The 23,501-nt window shown below is 42.5% G+C and overlaps 1 protein-coding gene across 3 annotated transcripts in view; it reads right to left on the bottom strand.

Annotated features, from left to right (window-relative positions):
• Positions 1 to 23,501, bottom strand: part of pkn1b (protein kinase N1b) — a 60,676-nt gene that overhangs the window by 30,001 nt on the left and 7,174 nt on the right. Inside the window, exon 1 of one of the 3 annotated variants that reach the window (XM_061711079.1) lies at positions 5,398 to 5,549. The exons of 1 other annotated variant lie outside the window; for it this stretch is intronic. In XM_061711079.1, coding sequence (XP_061567063.1) covers positions 5,398 to 5,466 — 69 coding nt within the window. In that variant the 5' untranslated portion in view covers positions 5,467 to 5,549. Of the gene's footprint in view, positions 1 to 3,557; positions 3,892 to 5,397; positions 5,550 to 23,501 lie in introns of those variants that run through there. One more of the 3 variants, XM_061711078.1, reaches the window with a different exon arrangement.

A 23,501-nucleotide genomic window follows, 5' to 3' on the forward strand; every position in this document is an offset into this window, starting at 1 on the left:
AATATACATATCTTACATCATAGTAAGCTCAAAAGTCATATTCTTATGAAAAACAAAGAGGAAGTCTTTTACTTTGGTGGGGGTCGCGATGCCACCGGCCCGGCTGGAATGGCAACAGACCCGGGTCATTCTGCAAGTGAAACTTTCCGAGGAAGAAACTAACTCATTTATGTTTCTACAATGGCTGGGGGGAGGGGATGCTTTTGTTTGTGATGACACAATGATATTTTCCATTTGCTGTATTTCTTTTAGTGCCAACCACAACAGAGACGTTAACGTGTAATCTTTTGTTCTTACATAAGTAATCTCTTGCGGTTCAGTTTACCGTAGTTTTGTGTTCCCTTCACGATCTGATGGCCCGTTGATTGGGCCCAACCTCCCCCTCGCAGAAAAGCTTACAGAAAAGTCACCAATAATAAGAAACTTACCATCCTCTAGACAATTCACCCCTCTATACTTTCTTATTGCTCTGAAGTGATTACAAACTGTCTGATATTACGATGGGTGCTAAACAAACGTAGAAACATCCTTGATTGGTAAACAGAAACTGGACTTCTGCTGATATTGTAATCCTGTAGATGATCATGTGAAGGAGCATGTCTGCACCCTTAATATTGGACAGGTGGCTCTAAGTTTCTACCAAGAGACTCGCATTACACTGTAAAAACTCAAAATCTTACCAGGAATATTTGTCTTATTTCTTGTTAAAATATCTCCTTTTTAGTCAAAAAATCTCATTGCACTTAAAACAAGAGTCATTACCAGAAAAATTACTTGTTATTTGACAATTTTCACCTGTTTCAAGTAAATTTTCACTTGAAATAAGTAGAAAAATCTGCCAGTGGGACAAGATTTATCTTCTCATTACAAGCAAAAAAATCTTGTTCCACTGGCAGATTTTTCTACTAATTTTAAGTGAAAATCTACTTGAAACAGGTGAAAAATTTTGTTTTTTTCCAGTGATGAGTCTTGTTTTAAGTGTAATGAGATTTTTTTTTTACTAAAAATGAGGCATTTTAACTAGAAATAAGACGAATATTCTTGTTAAGATTTTGAGTTTTTGCAGTGTACCCGCCGATGCTGTTACACCATCTCTGTTGACCCCTGTCTTTCTCCTAATGATTACATTTCTGTAAAAAAAATATGAACAGAATTTGAAGTTTGTCTTTAATAGAGCTGAATATATAAAAATACATATTTTAAAGGAGCAATTCAAAGTTAAAACAACTCAAGGGCTATTATTAGATGGTAAAGAGAGTAAAGTTTGGGCCAAAACCAAAACAACTTGAATCTTTAGCTTTAAGGTTGAACTAAATATATTTTTGCAGGAAACTGGCAATTAATGTTACCACACGGGGTAATTTACTTCAATTCAATACTTATTGTCAATTGCAAAGTGCAATAAATTAGCAGCAGACATGAATGCACGGCAGCGTATATTCCCTCTGCTTTAACTTTCATCTATTTTGCCATAAATATATAAATATGATCCACTTCCATGGAAGCACAGGCCATGAACTCTCCTCCTTTTGCATCTGTCAACATACTTTGTGCAACATTGATGGTGGACAGACTGATGACAGCATAGCAGCGCAGGGAAGAAATTCCAGTATAAACATTTTTTGTGCAGATTTTGTAAACACACAAAGTTAAAATGACCTGGGTTTTTCTGCAGGAGCCTCTTCCACATGATCTCTTAAGTGGAATGACATTTTTGAGTCTTGTCAGAGGCTTTAAAGAGCAATCTTAATCTTATTTTCCATTTTGCTACAAACACATTTTCCATCTTAACTCAAAACTTATTTTATTTGTGTCCTTATTGGTCTTTAACATCTAACAATAGACCTGGAGTTGTTTTAACTTGGGAATGTTCCTTCAAAATCCAATTCATCATCATCAAACACCAATATGAATCTGAAACCCCCAAAACCACGGAGTTGAAGGTGTGAGGATATTCCTACTGACACATTACCTTTCAGACACCAAACATTAAAACATTTTCTCTCCAGCCTCTGATATTCGTGCATGTTCACATACTCTCCATCTTTCTACTGAAACATCCCCAAGGTCACAGGTGTCAAGTAACAAAGTACAAATACTTCGTTTCCTTACTTAAGTAGAAATTTTGGTTATCTATACTTCACTGGAGTCATTATTTTTCAGACGACTTTTTACTTTTACTTTACATTTTCATGCAATTATCTGTACTTCTTACTCCTTACATTTTAAAAACAGCCTCGTTACTCTATTTCATTTCGGCCTTTAAAAAAAAACTATCCAGTTAAATTGCTCCATCCGGATAGAGTGAATTTGGTTGTGGTTGTTTCAGATGTTCTTGTCCAGTTTTGTTCTTACATCCGTTCCCTCAGATTCCTGCAACTAAACTTGGATGTACATTCCAATAAAGGTTAGGATAAATGATAACATGCCTCTGAAGTTTGACTTTTTGCACCATTACAATACTTATAGGCAACTAGTCATCATATCTCCTGCTCTCTGAAACACATGTTAATGCTCAATAGTACACATATATGGTTCTTTAATATATTTGCATTATACTAAGATGCATCATTTTCAATGGCTTTTGTCCTTAATGGCTTTTTTCCCCCTTACATTACTTTTACTTTTATACTTTAAGTAGTTTTGAAACCAGTACTTTTATACTTTTACTTGAGTAAAAAACTTGAGTTGATACTTCAACTTCTACAGGAGTATTTTTAAACTCTAGTATCTATACTTCTACCTGAGTAATGAATGTGAATACTTTTGACACATCTGCCCAGGATTGTGAGATTTCATGCCTCCATTCACTGCCGTGACACCAGATCTCATCGGGTCCTTCTCCCCCGTCAGATACCCGGGCGAGGAGCGCTGTCCCCTCCCCTCGGCGGCAGCATAAAGGCAGCAAAATCGGGGCCTTTCCCTGCACCGTGCAGCCGGCAGATCTGATTACAACTTCTTAGACCTCTTTGTCCGTCCAGCGACATGTGGGCTCAGAACACAGTTGTGTTCTCAGCGAGGCCCGTAATCCACCGGCAGCACAAAGCGCTACAGCAGCCGGGCACAGGCCGAGCAGCCCGCCGGGCCTCACAACTATGCAGCCACGAAACCCGACGGGCTTCACGTGCTGATAGAGGGATATGTTCTTGAAGATAAATGTGCCTGCAAAACGTTGTTTTATCATGAGGTAGGTTGTGTAAAAGCGCCGTCGTTCGTGGCAGAAGAGAAGGTAGAGCCGGAGAACGCAGCATGTATGACAGGAAGGGAGAGTTTTTGGCTCTGACGCACTCCTGCTCAACACAATACAACTTAATCCCTGGTGTTTTCCAACAAAGACCCTCTGAAGCGAGGTGCAAGACAACACACACTGCAGGGTGAAATCACCACAGCACAGAAGCACCAAAACCCACAAGTGATTTGCTGTCTGAGAACAGATGATGGGTTTTTTTTAACAGGAAGTGAACTAGGAAGCTGACAGTAAAGGCTGCCATAGTTATGGTTAAGAAAAAGAAGAAAAAATGGCCGTGTGGAGGCCTGTCTGGCCACGGTTTGCCTACCGAAGACTCGGCGTCGCTCTGCTCGGCGGGCACCGGGGAGTCAATGTCCCCTAGTAGGTCCTCTAATACGTCCTCACTGGCCATTGTTGGCCTCCGGCTGGCCGACGTCCCCCACACACACACACACACACACACACACACACACACACTGTCACAGACAGACTCAGCACTGTCAGCAGCGCCAATCAGGAAGGCCCGATCTCTATTCCTGCCTCCTCAAAATCCAGGATGTCCTTCCCGCCAGGAATCAAAAGCCGGTCTAAATCTGGAGCGAGTGAACGAGGTGGAGGAGAGGAAGAGAGAACAGCAGAGGCTGCGCCCCACCTCGCTACTTCCTGTTCTGCTCTTTGCCAGATAGAGACCGAGGCGTCATGCACTTTGTACAGACGCGCGCGCACACATTTGGTTGGTTTTGCAAGCGAAGGGAGATCACAGTGGCCCTGCTTCCTGCTGCCGGGTCTCTGAGAGGCAGCAGCCCTGACAGGAGAGACCCCGTGACACGGACCGTCAGACGGGCCGCCTCGCGGATGCCGGTGTCACAAATACAGTTAGTGAAGCACCGATTATTCAAGCTAAGTGTGTATGCTCATATTTGAGAACACAGTGTGGAAAGATGTGGCCCAAGAGGATAAATTGCCCTGACAGATGAGGTCAAAAGGGGAAATCAGACCACAAAGACACATGAAATAAACAGTTACAAATAGTTTCACTGCAAAAACTCTAAATCTTACAAGGAATATTTGTCTTATTTCTAATTAAAATATCTAATTTTTAGTCAAAAGAAATCTCATTACACTTAAAACAAGAGTAATCACCAGATAAATAACTTGTTATTTGACCATTTTCTCCTGTTTCAAGTAAATTTTCACTTGAAATAAGTAGAAAAATCTGCCAGTGGGACAAGATTTATCTTCTTATTACAAGCAAAAAAATCTTGTTCCACTGGCAGATTTTTCTACTTATTTTAAGTGAAAATCTACTTGAAACAGGTGAAAATTGTTGTTTTTTCCAGTGATGAGTCTTGTTTTAAGTGTAGTGAGATTCTTTTTTACTAAAAATGAGACATTTTAACGAGAAATACGACAAATATTCTTGTTAAGATTTTGAATTTTTGCAGTGCACGTCTGTAGTCTAAGCTTGGATACTTGTTAGCTGTTGTTCCCTGTATGTTAAACACGGTGACAGAGCAAATTAAGCACATATTATTTGAGTTGGAGCTGGTAAATGTGGAGCATGTTTGTTCTGGAGATTTTTTTTGACTAAAAATTTGACATTTTAACTATAAATAAGACAAATATTCTTGTTAAGATTTAGAGTTTTTGCAGTATTCTGCTTTCAAGCATCAAAATAACAACTAAGAAACACCTGTTCACGATGTAACGTTCCCTACGAAGATGCAAACGAGCACCGGATCTACAAAGCCGTGTGGTCACTCCCAAGCTGAGATCCCACATCAGCAGAGCCGACTGACGGCAACATCCTGTGGTGAATTTCAGGGGTTGCAGACAGTCTCGTTCCTGCCTGACTTGCTCCCATTCCTGCCGGTGACAGACAGGCGGGTGGTGAGCTAGTCTGTGGGCCACGGACCCTGCGAGCCCTGGCTGTGCAGCAGATGGCCCTCCCCGCCTCCCAACGGCTACACAGATCGACACGCAGTTGCAGAGCGAGGATGGACAAGTACACACAGCGTGATGGGCTGGGAGGCAGAGAGCACATCCCGTTCTTCTCTGCGCTGCTAGAATAGGAAGTGAAATAACATGAAGTTGTTGCCAGTTTGTTACAAACACAACCAGTTGGTTTGGATTAGAACAAGTTAGACATAAATGTTGGATTTCCTTACCGGGCAGCTGTGACGCTTGATACTGGCTTTATAACGTGGGCCGGTGGCTGCAGAGATAGCAGCCCCCATGCATCCATACTGCCCCCCCACCTCCTGCAGAAAATGCTGTCCTCCACAATATCCACGATGACAAACTCAGTCCCGAAGCTTCACAACTGTCCAAGAACGGCTTTTATACCTGTAGTGACTGAAGCTGGCTCACACATATTGTACCAGCAGCTAAAACTGTGCTGACCACAGTACCAGGAACTAAGATCACTATCACTTTACAGCTCTTAAAGTCACAGTATTACACCACCACCTATTAGGATGGAACTGGAATAAACAGACATCTAACAATCAAGCAACAAACCCCTTTCTACTCCTGCTGCGCGTTGCCTGGTGCTGTGAATCAATCGGTCCCGGTCCCACTGACGGCTGCGCTGCAGGAGATAGTCAACCCCGGGCCGTCACGTGAACGATATGCAAATATGATAAACATTTACAACATAATACCTGACCACTGCAAACCCCTCCCACCCGTGAACGAGATGAGGAAGACACTAGGGCGAGCACCTGTTTGGTCCAAGCCTGTTTAGTCACAGCCGCTTAGAAAAGAAGGTTAACGCTACCTGGATTCATAGTCTTATTAAAATAGAGAGGAACTAAAATCATCCCAACAAGTTCACTTTGAGGTCAGATCGTCTTAATGCTCAGAAAAACAGCAAAAAAAACCCACAAAAGCTACATCTCTTTACAGACGTCAGTTAAATCGTCAGGTTAAAATACATGACGGCACAATTAGACAAGCAGGTGTTGGGAGGATTACCGAGATAAAGTCTCTCCTCTCTACAAAGAACATGGCAGCATGGCTTAGTTTTGCATATCAACTAACCACAAGAGTTGAAACATGGTTCAAATTAAGTCAGCAGTGTGTCCAATGTATTTCTGGAGGACGTCGGGCTCCACCAGATCTGTCCTTTTGTTCATAACCTTTATTGAAAGAATTTCCATAAGGTTGAGTTTCCAGTTCGGACAGTGCAAGTCTGCATCTGTAGCTGCTCTTTGCAGATGATGTGGTCTTGTTTACTTCCTTGAGTAGAGACCTTCAGCAATAACTAAGACAGTTTTTGGATGTTGTGCTGGTTGGTGAAAAGAGGCCGGAGTAAGTCACTTGGTTAATGTTAATGTGGTGGGCATCCTGGTCAGGATGAGGAGTTTCAAATATGTCTCATCAGTACTTGAGTTAAAAAATCAGGGGGGATGGTGGATTTTATCATATGGGGACAGATCATTTGTGCTGATTACAAATAATATAATATATTACAAATAATAGCAGTGACCAAAACACCTGCAGAAATACTGCAGGAATGACATAGCAGCAGTTAAATGCAGCCGTCTGTAAGCTTTAAATATCCACTGGGCTTACATCAAATACATCAAAACACAACAATAAAAAACACTTTTCTGAACTTATCAATATGACTCTGTCCTTCACAGGATAAGTAAAATGGATCACTGCAAAAACTCAAAATCTTAAGAATATTTGTCTTATTTCTAGTTAAAATGTCTCATTTTAGTAAAAAAAAAATCTCAAAAAGATTCACCTGTTTCAAGTTCTATTTCACTTGAAATAAGTAGAAAAATCTGCCAGTGGAACAAGATTTTTTTTGCTTGTAATAAGAAGATAAATATTGTCCCACTGGCAGATTTTTCTACTTATTTTAAGTGAAAATGTACTTGAAACAGGTGAAAATTGTCAAATAAATTATTTTTCTGGTGTTATTTTTCTAGTGATGACTCTAAATGTTGAAATAGCAGTAAAACCACATTCATTGATGAAATGACATAAGGGATGGAAAGGGGGGTGGCAGTTTTACAGGGGGGATGATTTGGACCATTTTTATTTAAGGGGGAATGCCATCCCCCCTCATCTCCCCTCAACTCGAGTACTGTGGCTTCGGGACAAACCCAGGACTCACTGGAGAGATTATATTTCCTGGCTGGCTTGGGAACAGCTCGCTGTGTCTCCTGCAGAGCTGGAAGAGGTGGCAGGGTGAGGGAGGTCTGGGGATCCCTCTGCAAAACCCTGGACCTTCCAACTGAGAGGATTTACTTTCCTTCATGCATGACTTCATCTCAGTCGCTTCTGTATTTCTGACTAATATTCATTTGTACCAAGAAAATCACAAAGGATGATTGTTTTGGTCTGAGCAGGAAATACAGTAATGCATTGTTCAAACATTAATAATATAGTTCAGTACAATGGAGGAGGAAGTATTCACAAATAGAGTAGGAGAGTTCCATTATTTAATAAAAAACCTCACTACTTCTGCAAAAGATGCTCTGTCAGGAAGAATCTATTAATCTATTAAAACTAAACTAAAAAACTAAAAACTAAAACTAAAATGTACTCTAAATAATGTATCTATAAAAAAGTATATTTCTTCTTGAAGAAATGTGGTAGAAATAAAGTGGCTTCAGTAAAGTCCTCATTTCGGATCATTTTTTATCTCTGACCTGGGCTCTGTTTTTACATCTTCAGGGCTCCAGGTTATCAATGCCAACAAAAATATTTAGAGCTGCCTCAAGACTGAGCGTAAACTTCCAAGTAAGACTTTGCAATGACGATTCTGGTTACGGTCAAACATGGGAAGAAGTCCCACACCGAAGCTCCCACTCCTGCAGCAGGATGCTTTTCTGAGAGAGGAGGTGGTTTTTATGTTAAACCCAAATCAGTACACAGAAACCCTTTTAGGATAACTGTAAAAACAAACACTTTTAATTTGATTTGGGCAACTGCCCCTGCCCCACTGCAGCTATTTCCTGGTTACTTTTCCCACTAAACACTGACCTGCTTCATTTTTACTCCAAAGGTTCAACCCTGAATAATGTGGGGAGCTGGCTTTACAAACAACCGTGTTTCATCAAATTGTCTGAGTATCATTCGTCTACTGGACAGGCTCGCCTCGCTTTTCACAACAAAAACCAAACAAGTCCACTAGGATTGTTGGTGGGTGTTTAAGACTTTCCTCAGTGTAGCTGTATCCAGTAGGACGTTCTGCTTCAGTGGTTCCTGAACCACACACACCCACAGACACAAACACAGACACAAACACAATCTCCACAATCTTATCGGCACTCCTTTCCAGAACAATCAAACGCACATTTGCTTCCATTAAAACGTTAACAGTCACCCCGGGGGTTGCATATCTCCGTATCTCTGTCTGGGACATTTGTGACAACCTGTTGCAGAATTTTTGTTTTTACGTTTGAGAAAAAGTTGAGGTGCATCTTCAGTGTATCCTAAGATGCTGGTGAGTACACCTGATTGACTCCTTCCAAGGGACGTCTTAAAATACAGGACTGTATCAGAAAATTTGAATATTGTGATAAAGTTCTTTATTTTCTGTAATGCAATTAAAAAAACAAAAATGTCATACATTCTGGATTCATTACAAATCAACTGAAATATTGAAAGCTTTATATTATTTTAATATTGCCGATTATGGCTTACATTTTAAGATTAAGATTCCCAGAATATTCTAATTTTTGGAGATTTGAGTTTTCTTAAGCTGTAAGCCATGATCAGCAATATTCAAATAATAAAAGGCTTGCAATATTTCAGTTGATTTGTAATGAATCCAGAATGTATGACATTTTTGTTTTTGTAATTGCATTACAGAAAATCACAATATTCAAATTTTCTAAAACAGTGTTGTCCTGAATGTCTCATTGGAAGTCGGCCTCAGGACAAACCCAGGACTCACTGGAGAGGTTATATTTCCTGGCAGTCTTGGGAACAGCTCGCTGTGTCTCCTGCAGAGCTGGAAGAGGTGTGCAGGGTGAGGGAGGTCTGGGGATCCCTGCTCAAGCCTGGACAGTAAAACTGAACTTTCTTTAACACATGACTTTACTTCATGTTTTCTTTTTCTTTTTTCCTTTTTTTAATAAAAATTCCATCAACAATTACAGTGTCAGGTTTTACATACTTCACAAAGCAATTGTCCAGTGGTGATGGCGGTGTCCTCTTGCTGTGCTCTATAAAACTGTCAATTTTTCCAATTTTTCCTGAAATTGTGTCTCTTGTAAATGGTAGTTTATATGTCATTTTTTCCATTACAAATATTTCTTCCACAGTGCTCAGCCACTGCCCCACAGTCGGCGGTTCTGCTTTATACCATAACCTTGTTATTGCTTTTTTACTTGCCAATAGCAGAACTTTAACAAGATATTCATCCTCCTTTTGTATTATATCTTGTGTCAAATTTCCCAAATAAAGTATCTTACAAGATTTGGGAATCTCATATCCTATTATTTTTCTTAAACACCAGCACATTTTATCCCAATATCCTATTAACTTCTGGCAAGACCAGAAAATATGCACATGTGCCACATCCATGTGTCCACATAGTCTCCAGCACGGCTGCTGGTTACATACAGGTTCCTTCCTGATGTTTGGAGTTATAAAATTACTTCATGTTTTCGTGCAAGTTTGTGTTAGAGCAGGGATTGATCACACAGACTAATCCGGTAAATGTGTCTGTATGGTCGGGAGAAATGTGGGGTGGCGATTCAGGATTCAGGAACAGTGTTAGAAGAGAGTAATCGTCACAGCTTCGGTAAATTCGTAATCTATCCGTGTTGTTTATACTTTTACAGCGGAGACTGACCATGTCACAAGAAGTTTTAGACAAAATGACCACTTCTAATCAAGTAGAATTCAAATGAGCATTAAATATGCCTAAATATGTTTGAAATCTAAAAATAGATACTATTAGTAATAAGGGTTAAATAGAGGCGAGTGTTTGCAGATCACAGTGAAAACCTGAGAGGCCTCAACATTCAGGATCAACTCTATTTATGCACCACAGTGTAAATTATTCAAAAATATTAAATAATACATTCAGAAGGAGGCTGTGGTCTGGTGTTAATAAGTTATTAGAAGAGATTCAACTTAGTTTATCTTTTTGACATGATACTATGTTTTAGTATCTCACTTAGTTTTTTTTTGTAATGGTCTACATTTGCACAGTTTGACCGTCAAAATGCTCAAGGAACCACATATAGCCACATATAACAACTTTTAACTTCAGTCCGTCTGAAATCTACAATATAAAGGTTTAAATATTACAGCATACTCGTGAATTACAGAGGGGGGAAATGGAGGAGTTTTGCAACACGACTGAATAAAACAGGGGTTTCCATAGGTACATACAGGACTGTCTATCAATATTGTGATAAAGTTCTTTATTTTCTGTAATGCAATTAAAAAGACAAAAATGTCATACATTCTGGATTCATTACAAATCAACTGAAATATTGCAAGCCTTTTATTATTTTAATATTGCTGATCATGGCTTACAGTTTAAGATTAAGATTCCCAGAATATTCTAATTTTTTGAGATAGGATATTTGAGTTTTCTTAAGCTGTAAACCCTGATCAGCAAATATTAGAATAATAAAAGGCTTGTAATATTTCAGTTGATTTGTAATGAATCCAGAATGTATGACATTTTTGTTTTTGTAATTGCATTACAGAAAATCACAATATTCTAATTTTCTGAGACAGTCCTGTAAATGGAAATATGGAAATGAGGTGTTTGATACAAATATTGTCTTTCTTGTCTGTATCACGTACAAACCATTACATTTTACAAAGTTGCTCCCTCTCTCCCATTGTTCTTAATCTGCTTTCCCACCTGTCAGGCACCAACCTGCTCACTATCACACATTCCTCCTAACAGAAGGCACCGCTGTGCTGACAGCGTGTGACGGAGAGCCTTCCCTGTGATTACATTTTAATGGTCTCCTGCTTCATCTTGACTCAGCCCAAATTAAAAATAAAGAACAGGTCCATTTTTTTAAAGCAGGAGGTGCAACGGCTCAGTTGTGAGTCCTCAATTATTTAGTTTTTTACAATCATTCACTTGGACATTAAAACCTAAAAATCATATGCAGTCACTAAAATTATGAAGCATAGAAGCATAGAAGATTTCTAAATGATCACTCTAATCCATCCATCCACCTGTCCATGCATCCATCCATCCATCCATCCATCCATCCATCCATCCATCCATGCATGCATGCATCCATCCATCCATCCATCCATCCATCCATCCATCCATGCATCCATCCATCCATCCATCCATCCATCCATGCATGCATGCATGCATGCATGCATCCATCCATCCATCCATCCATGCATCCATCCATCCATCCATCCATCCATGCATCCATCCATGCATCCATCCATCCATCCATCCATCCATCCATCCATCCATGCATCCATCCATCCATCCATCCATCCATGCATGCATGCATGCATGCATCCATCCATCCATCCATCCATGCATCCATCCATCCATCCATCCATCCATGCATGCATGCATGCATGCATCCATCCATCCATCCATCCATCCATCCATGCATCCATCCATGCATCCATCCATCCATCCATCCATCCATCCATCCATCCATGCATCCATCCATGCATCCATCCATCCATCCATCCATCCATCCATCCATGCATCCATCCATCCATCCATCCATCCATCCATCCATGCATCCATCCATCCATGCATCCATCCATGCATCCATCCATCCATCCATCCATCCCTGCATCCATCCATCCATCCATCCATCCATCCATCCATCCATCCATCCATCCATCCGTCCATCCATCCATCCATGCATCCATCCATGCATCCATGCATCCATCCATGCATCCATCCATCCATCCATCCATCCATCCATGCATCCATCCATCCCTGCATCCATCCATCCATCCATCCATCCATCCATCCATCCATCCATCCGTCCATCCATCCATCCATGCATCCATCCATGCATCCATGCATCCATCCATGCATCCATCCATCCATCCATCCCTGCATCCATCCATCCATCCATCCATCCCTGCATCCATCCCTGCATCCATCCATCCATCCATCCATCCCTGCATCCATCCATCCATCCATCCATTCATCCATCCATCCATCCATCCATCCATCCATCCACGCATCCATCCATGCATCCATCCATCCATCCATCCATCCATCCATCCCTGCATCCATCCATCCATCCATCCATCCATCCCTGCATCCATCCATCCATCCATCCATCCCTGCATCCATCCATCCATCCATCCATCCATCCCTGCATCCATCCATCCATCCATCCATCCATTCATCCATCCATCCATCCATCCATCCATCCACGCATCCATCCATGCATCCATCCATCCATCCATCCATGCATCCATCCATGCATCCATCCAGCCATTCATCCATCCGTCCATCTATCCATCCTTCATCCTCCATCCGTCTGTCCGTCCATCTGTCCATCCATCGATTCATTCCTGCATTCATTGATTGATCCATCCATCCATCCATCCATCCATCCATCCATCCATCCATCCATCCATCCATCATCCATCCATCCATCCATCATCCTTCCATCCATCATCCATCCATCCATCCATCCATCCATGTTTGTCTCCGTTCTGTCTCTGTTCAGACAGACACACACACGTGTCTTCTCCCAACGAGCACATGGATGATGGATACAAGATAAAATAAAAGAATAAAAAAACCTGGATAATACACTTTAACATGCAAGGCATCCACAACTTCACGTACTATAACAGGTCGATGATGAATACATCAGCTGGAGGTTTAAAGTACATACAGGAGGAAATGTTGCCAGCAGTGTTAAAGAGTGAAGCCTGCAGCTTCAGACAGCCAGAGTTGACTCGAGGACAAAGTGAGCAGACCGAGCTGACTCATAAGGGCCACTTTCACAGCAGAGCAGCTGATGAAACTGCAAAGCTGCCTTCAACAGGAGCGTCAGAAGAATACGCCCAGTAATCCACTTTAAATCTGCTGTTTGACATTTAGAGTTGCAGGATTGATACAACTCACATGCCTCTGCTAAATATACGGCCACGGCCTATAACTGGTTATCTTATTACAGAGAAAAGACTGGAAACAGCAGCAAATGCTATTAAGCTTGATAGCATTATGAGGTCCGGACTCTCCGCCAGCGCTGTGCAGGGATGGACTCGGCTCAATATTCCTCTTTTCATCTGCCTTTTTTAATTCACACAAAAAAGCAACTCTGGAACTCTGCAGGATCAACATCACAGCCTGATCAAGCCCTTTTCATGACCAGACCTCTGTTTCTGCCCCTCGGTGAACGGGTTAACAGTTTACACAATGTACCTTGGACTGTGTGTGTATGTGCGTGTGTGTGTGTTTCTGCTGGCCGGTAATCCCTACAATCCCTCACATTCTGAGAAATTCTGTTGCCAAATCTCCTTTTGCTATTTTACAAACTGCCGCGCCGCTTCGCGGATACGTGCCACCCGGCAAAAACGCTGGACGGAGGCGTCACATGCCCGAGTCTGTGCAAACAGCGGTGAGAAAGAGGGTCTTGTGAGTGCTGGAGTGCACATCTGTCTGTGCGCGTCTGAGTGTGTGATGCAGCAGTGTCCGCTCCACAGCTGGGGAGGAGCGGGCCGACATGAATGGCATCTTTGTGAGGGAGTCTATCTTCTCAAGAGACGGCGGTAAATGGCTGCGTGTTTGTGTACGCAGCTTTGTGCATTGTGAGGGCTCCTGTGACAAGCAGGCGCTCTGTTCAGCCGTCTGACGAATAGGAAAACATGAAACCCAGGGGAGAAGAGAGAAGCTCAGCTATTCACCTACTTAATCTGCCTCTGTCATGCACGTAAAAAGCAGCTTAAGAAAATAAATATTGAAACCAATGACGGCTGAAGTGACTGTGAGACAATCCCGGAATATCTTAGAGGAGATGTCTTCTCAAGCGGCAAAGTGGTTCCTCGGGCGGGAAAGTGATGGAAAACTAGAGAGCACCAGCCAGCTGAGAGGTAAAAAGGCTCTTTGGACTTTAATCCAACAGACGTAACCTACTTTGCTCTGAATGCTCCATCGAGCTCCACCTGCATACTTAAGAGCCAGAAAACTAAGTTGAAGACCTGCAACAGTCAACCTGCTCAAGAGTTATACAAACGAGCAGCTTCGTGGCTCTGCAGGCTCATCCTGGTTGAGACTGAGACTCCCAAAGAGCTGCCAAAGAGTTGAGGAATAAATGCAAATTAGAAAATGTTTAATCTGAATATTTTAATAAAACTCCTGCTGAGCAACCACAGAAAGGCTTTCATGCAGTGAACCAAGAAAAAAAAAAAACAAGACGTCGACTGGACATCATGACGAGATGGGATATCAATTAAATTAAAGATAAAAACAAACTCAGCTCTCCTAAATGTCCACTGTCCACATGTCACAGATTATTAAATAAATGATGGTTTAACTGGATTAAAAAGACTTTTTCCTTTACAAAGATGACGACAGCCAAACCAATCATCTGCGTGCGGAGCGTGCATGTTCCCACCACGTGCACTGCAAAAACTCAAAATCTTAAAGGAGCATGAGGCAGGATTGAGGCAGGATTTATGAAAAAAATTCGTATACGTTTTAAGTTTTCTAGTAATAATATCAGATGAAGCGTTCCAAACCAAAAAGAATGAGCCGTCTAGCGTATCTCTCCGTTGCCTTGAACAGGCTGTGTGCTGCAAAATGTGCTGCAATTCCGGGCCGGAGTTTCCCACGCTGTCCTGCGGATGTGACGTCACATGACGCTGCATGCGCATTCTCCCCGTTCTCCCGTGCCGGCTTCGCTGTTGGTCGCAGTACCCCCGGCGGCCGTCGTGGTGAAGGGTGGCGCTAATGAGTCTCATTTATTAAAAGGAGCCTCATGCTCCTTTAACAAGAATATTTGTCTCATTACACTTAAAACAAGACTCATCACTGGAAAAAACAACAATTTTCACCTGTTTCAAGTAAAATTTCACTTGAAATAAGTAGAAAAATCTGCCAGTGGAACAAGATTTTCTTGCTTGTAATGAGAATATAAATATTGTCCCACTGGCAGATTTTTCTACTTATTTCAAGTGAAAATTTACTTAAAACAGGTGAAAATTGTCAAATAACACATTATTTATCTGGTGATGACTCTTGTTTTAAGTGCAATGAGATTGTGTGACTAAAAATGAGACATTTTAACTAGAAATAAGACAAATATTCCTGGTAAGATTTTGAGTTTTTGCAGTGTGCTTTTATCCAAAGCGACTTAGACAGAGGAGAACAATCAAGCCAAAGCAAACCTGGTAAACTGTAGAGTCAGAGCCGTTAATGGCACTTTTCCACTAGCACCTACTCACTCTACTCATCATGAGCTCTTTCGGGCTGATTGGAGACCAGATGTGACACGCTGTCGCGGTTTGGATCTTTTATAGAGGGTTTAATGCACAAGCTGGTAGGTGGGTGAGGGGGACATTGCAGTAATCAAGGTGGGACACAACTACAGCCTGTAGTAAGAGTTGAGTTGCATATTGAGTCAGGTATGGGCTGATTTAAAGTATACTGTAAAGTGCAAAGTGGCACGGAATGGAATATTACCTCAAAATATTTTTGGACCGTGGGAAGAAGCCAGGTACTCAACATCCGGCTGGTTTGTGATTTTAAAGTGTGCATAGGTGTAAGGAAGCGTGCATTGTTGCTTGTCACGTTTGTCTCTTGGACAGGTGACCTGTCTAGGTTTTACTCAGCCACTTACCGGGTGAAAACTGGGAATCTAGCCTCAATGTACCCGTGAAGAGGATAACTAGGAAAACTAGAGAGTCACTGACTGACCGGTCAGCTTGAAAGCGTTTACTGACGTACTGTTGGACAGACGATTTATAGCCTACTGTTTCTATAATAATGAAAAAGGTTATACATAGCAGCAAAATTATTATACGACTACTATGTCTATCACAAATTGTACAATAACAATATAAAAAAAATCATATAATATGTTCTGCCCCCGCGACCGGGGAACGGACAAGCGGAAGAAGATGAGTGAGTGAGTGAGTGAATATGTGCCAAATAATAGAAACAAAAAACTTTAGGGCATTGGAGCAATGACAAAAGTGGATGTCAGCGAAATTGGCCAAGAAGATTGCATCGGTGCGTCTCCAGATAAACAGTTTTACACACATAAAGTTGTTCAGACGCTTCTGCTGGGAGTAATCTTAGTGACACAGATTTGCAAAAGGTTGGTTCACTTATCAATTAACACTTTGCAAACTTTAGTTTATGCGCAACCTTTAATGGCACTGCTGGAGATAAGCAGATCATTAGTACCTCTTTTCCACCAAACCGGTTCCAGAACTGGTTCCGGGCCAGGGCTGGTTCTGGTTCACAACTCGTTCAACTTGCCAACCAGCTGAGAACCGGTTTGCTTTTCCACAGCTCGGGTGCTTAGGGGAGCCACGTCATTACGTCGCTGCAAATGTCAGTTACGTCACTGCGTTTGCACTGGCGGGAAAATTGAAGCAACAACAACGTATTTCTCTAATAAGGACTTGGTCCGCGTAGTGCCCTCCGTGGACCATATCGCTCAAAGACAGGCTGTCTCCTCTTCAGACCACTGCTGCTTTGCTGCATCCAGATTCATTCATCACTTATTTGAAAATACCACTGTTTCCCAGTCTTGCTATTGCCGTTGGTCTTAATAACTCCGCCCCCTCCGCTTACGTAAGTGGTTCTTTCCTCTAGCCCAGCAAAGAGTTGGTGCTACCTTGGAACCGGTTTTTCTGACCCGGAGCCAGTTCTTTGTCATTGGAAACAGAAAGCCCGGTTCCAAACTCAGCCCTGGCCCAGAACCAGAACCAGCCCTGGAACCAGGTTTGGTGGGAAAGGGTTATAGTTGATGTTTAAAGCGCAGAGTGGCCGCTGTTTTCAGCATGAAACTAACCGAACATGGCAGGTTTACCAGGAACACCAGCAAATCCAGCTCAATAGTCCAGTGAAAGAAACGTCTAAAGAAATGTTTTAGTGAGATCTGTGCAACAAAAGAATGAAAAATCCTCTTTATTAAGTTATTGCTGCCAAAGGTGGCCCTGAAGGGCGTTGGTGGACAGTATGTACTAGGTGAAACCTGATTCTTTCTGTTTCTTTTAAGTAAACAATAGCCCCGTATTATATTTCATGTGTTGTTGTTTGGTTGTTGTTATATTTGAAGACTTTGTCTTGATTATGTACAACCTTAGAACGTGACCGTATGGGAGATCCGTATAGCAAAGAAGGAAAGTCATTTCAAGCAGAGACGTAAGATGGTTATTAAAGAGGGTTATAATGTAGAAAAAGATCAGGTTTCATATGAACCTGTTAGAGTAAGACGTGATATCTGCTGAGTGATAAATGAACCCAGCCATCCATCCCAGGCTCCTTCTGCACGCTTTTTTGACTTTATTTTATTAGAAACTAAGACAGAAAACCCACAAGGGAAACTTTTCACCGTAATAAAAAAGAATTCAGGTTTTTCTTTTCTTTTTCTGTCATGGATGTTTCATAACTGCTTTGAAACCTCAGTGGGAGCAGACAGACATCCTAAAACATGAATGAGCTCACATCTACTACAGGATTTGAGCGGTCCCTACACCCCCCTCCCCTCCCTTCCTGCTCCTTGGGACAAATCCAAACTCATATGTTGCATAAATCATGCATGGATGTTCAGGAGAGATTTCCCCGGAAAAATCAAACACATGCGTTTAAATCTGCAGTTATTAAGATGTCCTCCCACTGCGCCCGTCTGTGTATTCCTGCCCCCTCTAATAAGTCAGCGACCTACTTTAATGCAGACACTTTACGCTAATGCAACATCCCGGCGAGTGACGGACAGAGGTTGGTGCTGGACGCGCTGTGTGATGGAGCGATTGTGCAGCCACGACGCTAATGGACGAGGAAGATTAAAAATGATTATGGCAGAAAGGCTGGGGGGGGGGATAAGAGTCCACTCTAAAATGCAGGCGATTATCCCTCTTTACTGATTCTGTTGATTACGAGAGCGCTCGCAAGACGAGGAACAACACTCAGGCAGCATGAGCGCCGGCCGTTTGTTGTTATCTTCATGACAGTGTGACAATGACTTGAAAACAAGACCCTGCTAACGAGCAAGCTTCGGGTTTATCTAACTAGTCATCCAGGTTTACTAAACTTCTATTCACTTTTTTATTCTCGCTTTCTTCGCATCACACGCTCGCCTCCCACCACGTGGACAGAGCGGTTGTGAAGTTAATGCAGTCGCTCCACGCAGCACAGCTGCATGCAAGCTACTTAGGGGGTTACTTAGTGAACTTGTTGGGCTGTTGTACTGAAACGTAACACCACACTAGGGCTGGGCGATATGACTTCAAATCTTCAAATCTATAACACGATAAATTGGGCAGGTTTACCTTGATAATGATAAATGTACGATAACTCTTAGCTGGCAACAAAAATGTCTATTTTCAGATTGGTTGATTGGTCGGTAACTCCAGACAGCTGCTCTGAGTTTACAGCTCAGTTTGTACTCCTTTGTAAGATGGCCCGTTGGCGTTACTGTTACGCTAAAGTTAATTTCTCAGCGTGAGAAATGCTATGTCTGGCGTGAGAGTGTGTGAAGTTGTTGAAATGTGCGAGTCTCACACTACACAGCCCTGTTATGTCAGTCGCTTCTTCGTTTGAACCATTTTCATGGGTTTCCCTTCTCGTTCAGACTGGATGGGTGGAGTCACGTGATTACAGACACGCCGTCATAAATGGGAATGTAACTAGTCTATGAGCACACAGTCAAAAAGATCTTTATTTTCCTTATTTTACCAAAACACAGAATTTCGCAGTGAATGTGTCATCGCAGTGAATGTCGGTAACAGTACATTTTTGGTTTATCGCCCAGGCCTACACCACACAATGTACATCTGGCTTCTTTGGGATCGTTAATTCGTTTAAAATGGTCCCACACTACGCTTCGTTTGGACCATAGACTGTGTAGGTTTAGACCAAGCGCCAAACACCTTATTTCGCATTGAGGCTCCTGCAGAAGTAATGTCAGTTACAGTTCCTCAAATGTCTACTAGAGGGCAGCTGCAAAAACCGAGTCAATCGCCACCAACTCGCACTTTCAAACTTTAGAGCAAAAAACTGCAAAAAACTGTTCTGGTCTCAATAGTTTGATTCCACACCCATGACAATTCTGAAGGGGGTGGGGGTTTTCTTCTACCAGGCCAGAAGAGTTTAGATAAAGCATTAAGTTGATGTCTGAAATGATTGATTGACAGTCGGCTCAGCAAATGGCTAGCCGTTATCGCTTCCTCATCCGGCACGTTCGTATCAACTTCCCAACCCACACGGTTGCGGCCCCTATGAAGAAAAATGGGCTTCAAAACCGGTCTTCATTAGCCAGTGGGTCACGTGACCTAATGTTTTGTCCATTGTTTTATACAGTCAGGTTTTGACCACGTCATGTTTGTGGGCTGGGCGTCTTCTGGGCTTGACGAGGGAATTCCACTAGTAGAAAGGACAATTAACTGGCAATTAATTTAATTTAACCAAGCAACCTTTTATTCACAGTTAATTGTCATTTAATAGTTTAATTAAAATATGTTTGAACATTAATGTTTCCTTTCCAGATGACCAAGCTGCTCAGTCCATCTGCACTTACCCAACCACATCCCATAATGTATGGGTTATGAAGCTGCCAACAACTCCAGGAGGAGTGATTATTCCTCATGAAATGGCAACATTTCTCCCTTCTAGCACTTGGTATGCTTTCTGTGCTCTATGGTGAATATAATATGGGTTCATAAGATTTGAAAATTATAGTTTTTTCTATTTTCATTTACATTTAAAATAGTATCCCAACTTTTCCTGGGGTTCGAGGTTGTATATTTGTAAGGGGAGGCAACACACAGAAGATGCTTTTCCATTTTTGGTTGAGTTGAACACTGTTAGACTGTTCCTCATTATTGTTTATTTGGCCTATATGCTGGATATAATTGTCTCCCACCATGCTGCTCTTTGTGAATGATCAAGATGGTGATCCAAATGATCAAGAGACTTAGTAGCCAATAGAGCAGATGCCGCTAGGTAGAGAGTATTTTCCATTTTATCATGTCTACATGCCTAAATGCATTGAGCTGCTGCCATGTGATTGGCTGGTGTGAAATGTGCGTTAACGAGCAGTTGGACAGGTGTACTTAATAAAGTGGCCGGTAAGTGAAGGTCTGATCATAATGATAATTAAAGCTGCAAGCAGCGATGAACAGGCCCTCGCGCGTGCAATTTTCACCAATAAAAGGTCAAGGACTCAAAACTAAGTCTGATGACACCACCAATGACTCTATGTCAAACCATTGAATAGTTATGGCAGAAAGAAGTAACTATCAAATATGGACCAATCAGATGAAGGGGGGGTGCGCTTTTTGGCGTCTATCGTTGCCAAGGTAACGCTTTTGACTGAGAAAAGTAATGCGCATTGTCGCAGGATTGAGACAAACATTTTGATGTATAACACACCTGGGTGCACGTTACGGTTCGGGCCGTATTAACGGCCGAAGAAATGACATAAATTGCACCAAAATTACACGATTCTTTCAAAATGGCCGACTTCCTGTTGGGTTTCGGCCATAGCGCCAAGAGACTTTTCTTTAAGTTGCGACATGATACAGGTGTGTACCGATTTTCGTGCATGTAGGTCAAACCGTATTGTGGGGCTTGAGGCACAAAGTTTTCTAGGGGGCGCTTTTGAGCCATTAGGCCACACCCATTAATGCAAACCATTAAATATCACATTTTTCGCCAGGCCTGGCTTGCGTGCAAAATTTGGTGACTGTTGGGGCACGTTTAGGGGGCAAAAAGACCCTCATTTCGTCGGAAAAATAAAAACGAGAACAATTCCTACAGATACAATAGGGCCTTCGCACTGTCAGTGCTCGGGCCCTAATAAAGAGCCTGCAGACTTTGGGCAGATAATGCATGTGTATTGCTTTTTGTTGTTGTTGTCGATACAAAAAACAAAAGGAGGTCTTGAACAGAAGCTTGGCTGCAAATACGCCAAACTTAATCTAACAACACGTGAACATAATAGTTTGTAATCTAGTTTGTGAAGCAACAAAACAATGATTCTGGGAACCCTGGATTCTCCCTGACGAATCACAAATCAGCAGCAGGAAGCCGGAGCAGGAGTAGCTCCTCACAACTTTCCCCTTCTTTGCTTTTATCTGGAATTCCCCCTGGTAGAGGCTTCTTTCTGCTCTTTAATGACTATTTATTCTCCTCCGGTTACAGCCCATCATATCCCGTACATTGTTAACAGTGGGAGAAAAACCCAGAGCTCATTATATCACTGTTCCAGTAATTCAGCCTCAGACTTAATATTAACAAAAGCAGCAGCTTGGGTTACAGCTTGAAGAGTGCGCTTGTACCCGGGCTGCCCCACGACTATCCCTGTCCCTGCTGCAGCGGGTAATAATAGCTGGGTTTTTTAAAACTTTTATTGCCTCTGGGTTGACAGAACAGACCGTGCACTGTTGAGGGCGACATCATGGGCAAACATGCCGCTTTTCCCCAAGAAGCCTCGGCTCTGGGTGTCCTCTTAAACCCAACGCTGCCTCTGCAGCAGAACACCAGTGGGTGTCACATGACCCGCCAATGGAGGTGGGGTAACTCGTAGCAAGGCCTCGCGTAACCACAATCGGGTCACACAGCTCGTTCTCCTCTTTCTGGCTCGAGTCAAACAGAGAATGTCGACCTGCAGGTTTGTTCTTTTATCCGACACAAACAGCTCTGCAGAGCTGTGGTAAAGCAGCGGCACAGGTTCAAGACAACCCAACCAATGTTAGTCTGTAAAAAAACAACCTTTTTGTCGTCTATGTTGATGCAAGAGCCGCTGGCGATACTGTAACTATGTAGTACCTTGTATTACCACCGGAGGGGATATAAATCACTGTGGGGTTCAGTCTACCTGCCATACACTCAATTACGCTACGCTGCCTGAAGGCTACGCGGCCAGTATATCTCAAATCATGTTGAGATACTGGCCGGAGTGACCAGTCGGACCAGGGCCGAGCTACTCAGGTCCTCGAGGGCCGCTGTCCAGTATGCTTCAGATGTTTCCCCGCTTCAACAAACCCTCGTACAGATGGCTGCGTTATTAACTATTGTGCACTATTGTGACCTAAAGAATAGACTGTCGAAAGCGAGAGCAGCATTTGTCAGACTTGGGAAGACCTGGAGCTCTAACAGCATCACCAGAAGAACAAAGCTGAGGTTGTACAAGACACTAGTAGTACCAGTATTACTATACAGATGTGAGACCTGGAAAATGAACAAAGAAGACAACAAGGCTGTCGACGTATTTCACAATAGATGCCTAGGAAGAATACTCTGAATAAGTTGGCAGGATCACATCAGTAATATACAACTGCTGGAAAGAGCTGATATGAGACCACTCAGCAATGAGGTGAAGTTGCGCAGATGGAAGATGATTGGGCACATACTGCGGCAGGACCACAACAACGACTGCAACACAGCAATGACTTGGGCACCAGAAGGGAAGAGAAGACAGGGAAGACCAAAGACCACCTGGAGACGCACCGTCGAGAAGGAGAAAAGGGAATAGGATGGAAATCATGGCTGGAAGTGAGGACTGCAGCAGCCGACCGTCAGAAGTGGAGTTGAGGCCTTATGTGCCACAAGGCACGAAGTGGATAGGTAACAGGTAACAGACTTTTATGACAAGCTGATGATGATCTGTTCATTTGGCCCCTCATCGACACACGTGGACATCGAAAAGCCCCTGAGCCGTCTCTGATCCTGACAAATATTTTCAAATGTTGAGATGAGTTGAAGAATGAGCAAGAAAAACGGCGAGATAGGAAAGAAAAGGCTGACGTGGAAGGTAACTATGGTTTCATTACAAATGATTTCGACCTGTCTGCTCCCCGCTTGCACTGGTGACCTGTCCAGGGTGTAACCCCTGTCTTTCACCTGTGAAGAGCTGGGATAGGCTCCAGCAGACCCCCCCGTGGTTCAGGTCAAAAACACATTAAAAGGCTAAAAGGAGGGACTGCAGTGGCGCTGCTTTCCCCCAACAGAGATCAGTAAGACACGTAATATAACGCCGGACTGACAACCTTTACTCTGGATTAGTAAAAAGTGGGTGTTTTTATTTCTATGGTTCAGAATCAGACAGCAAGTTACTGAGGGGAGTATTTTAAACTAAAATATATTTTTTCTTGC

Source organism: Cololabis saira, chromosome 21 (assembly GCF_033807715.1).
Source record: "Cololabis saira isolate AMF1-May2022 chromosome 21, fColSai1.1, whole genome shotgun sequence".
NCBI lineage: Eukaryota > Metazoa > Chordata > Actinopteri > Beloniformes > Belonidae > Cololabis > Cololabis saira.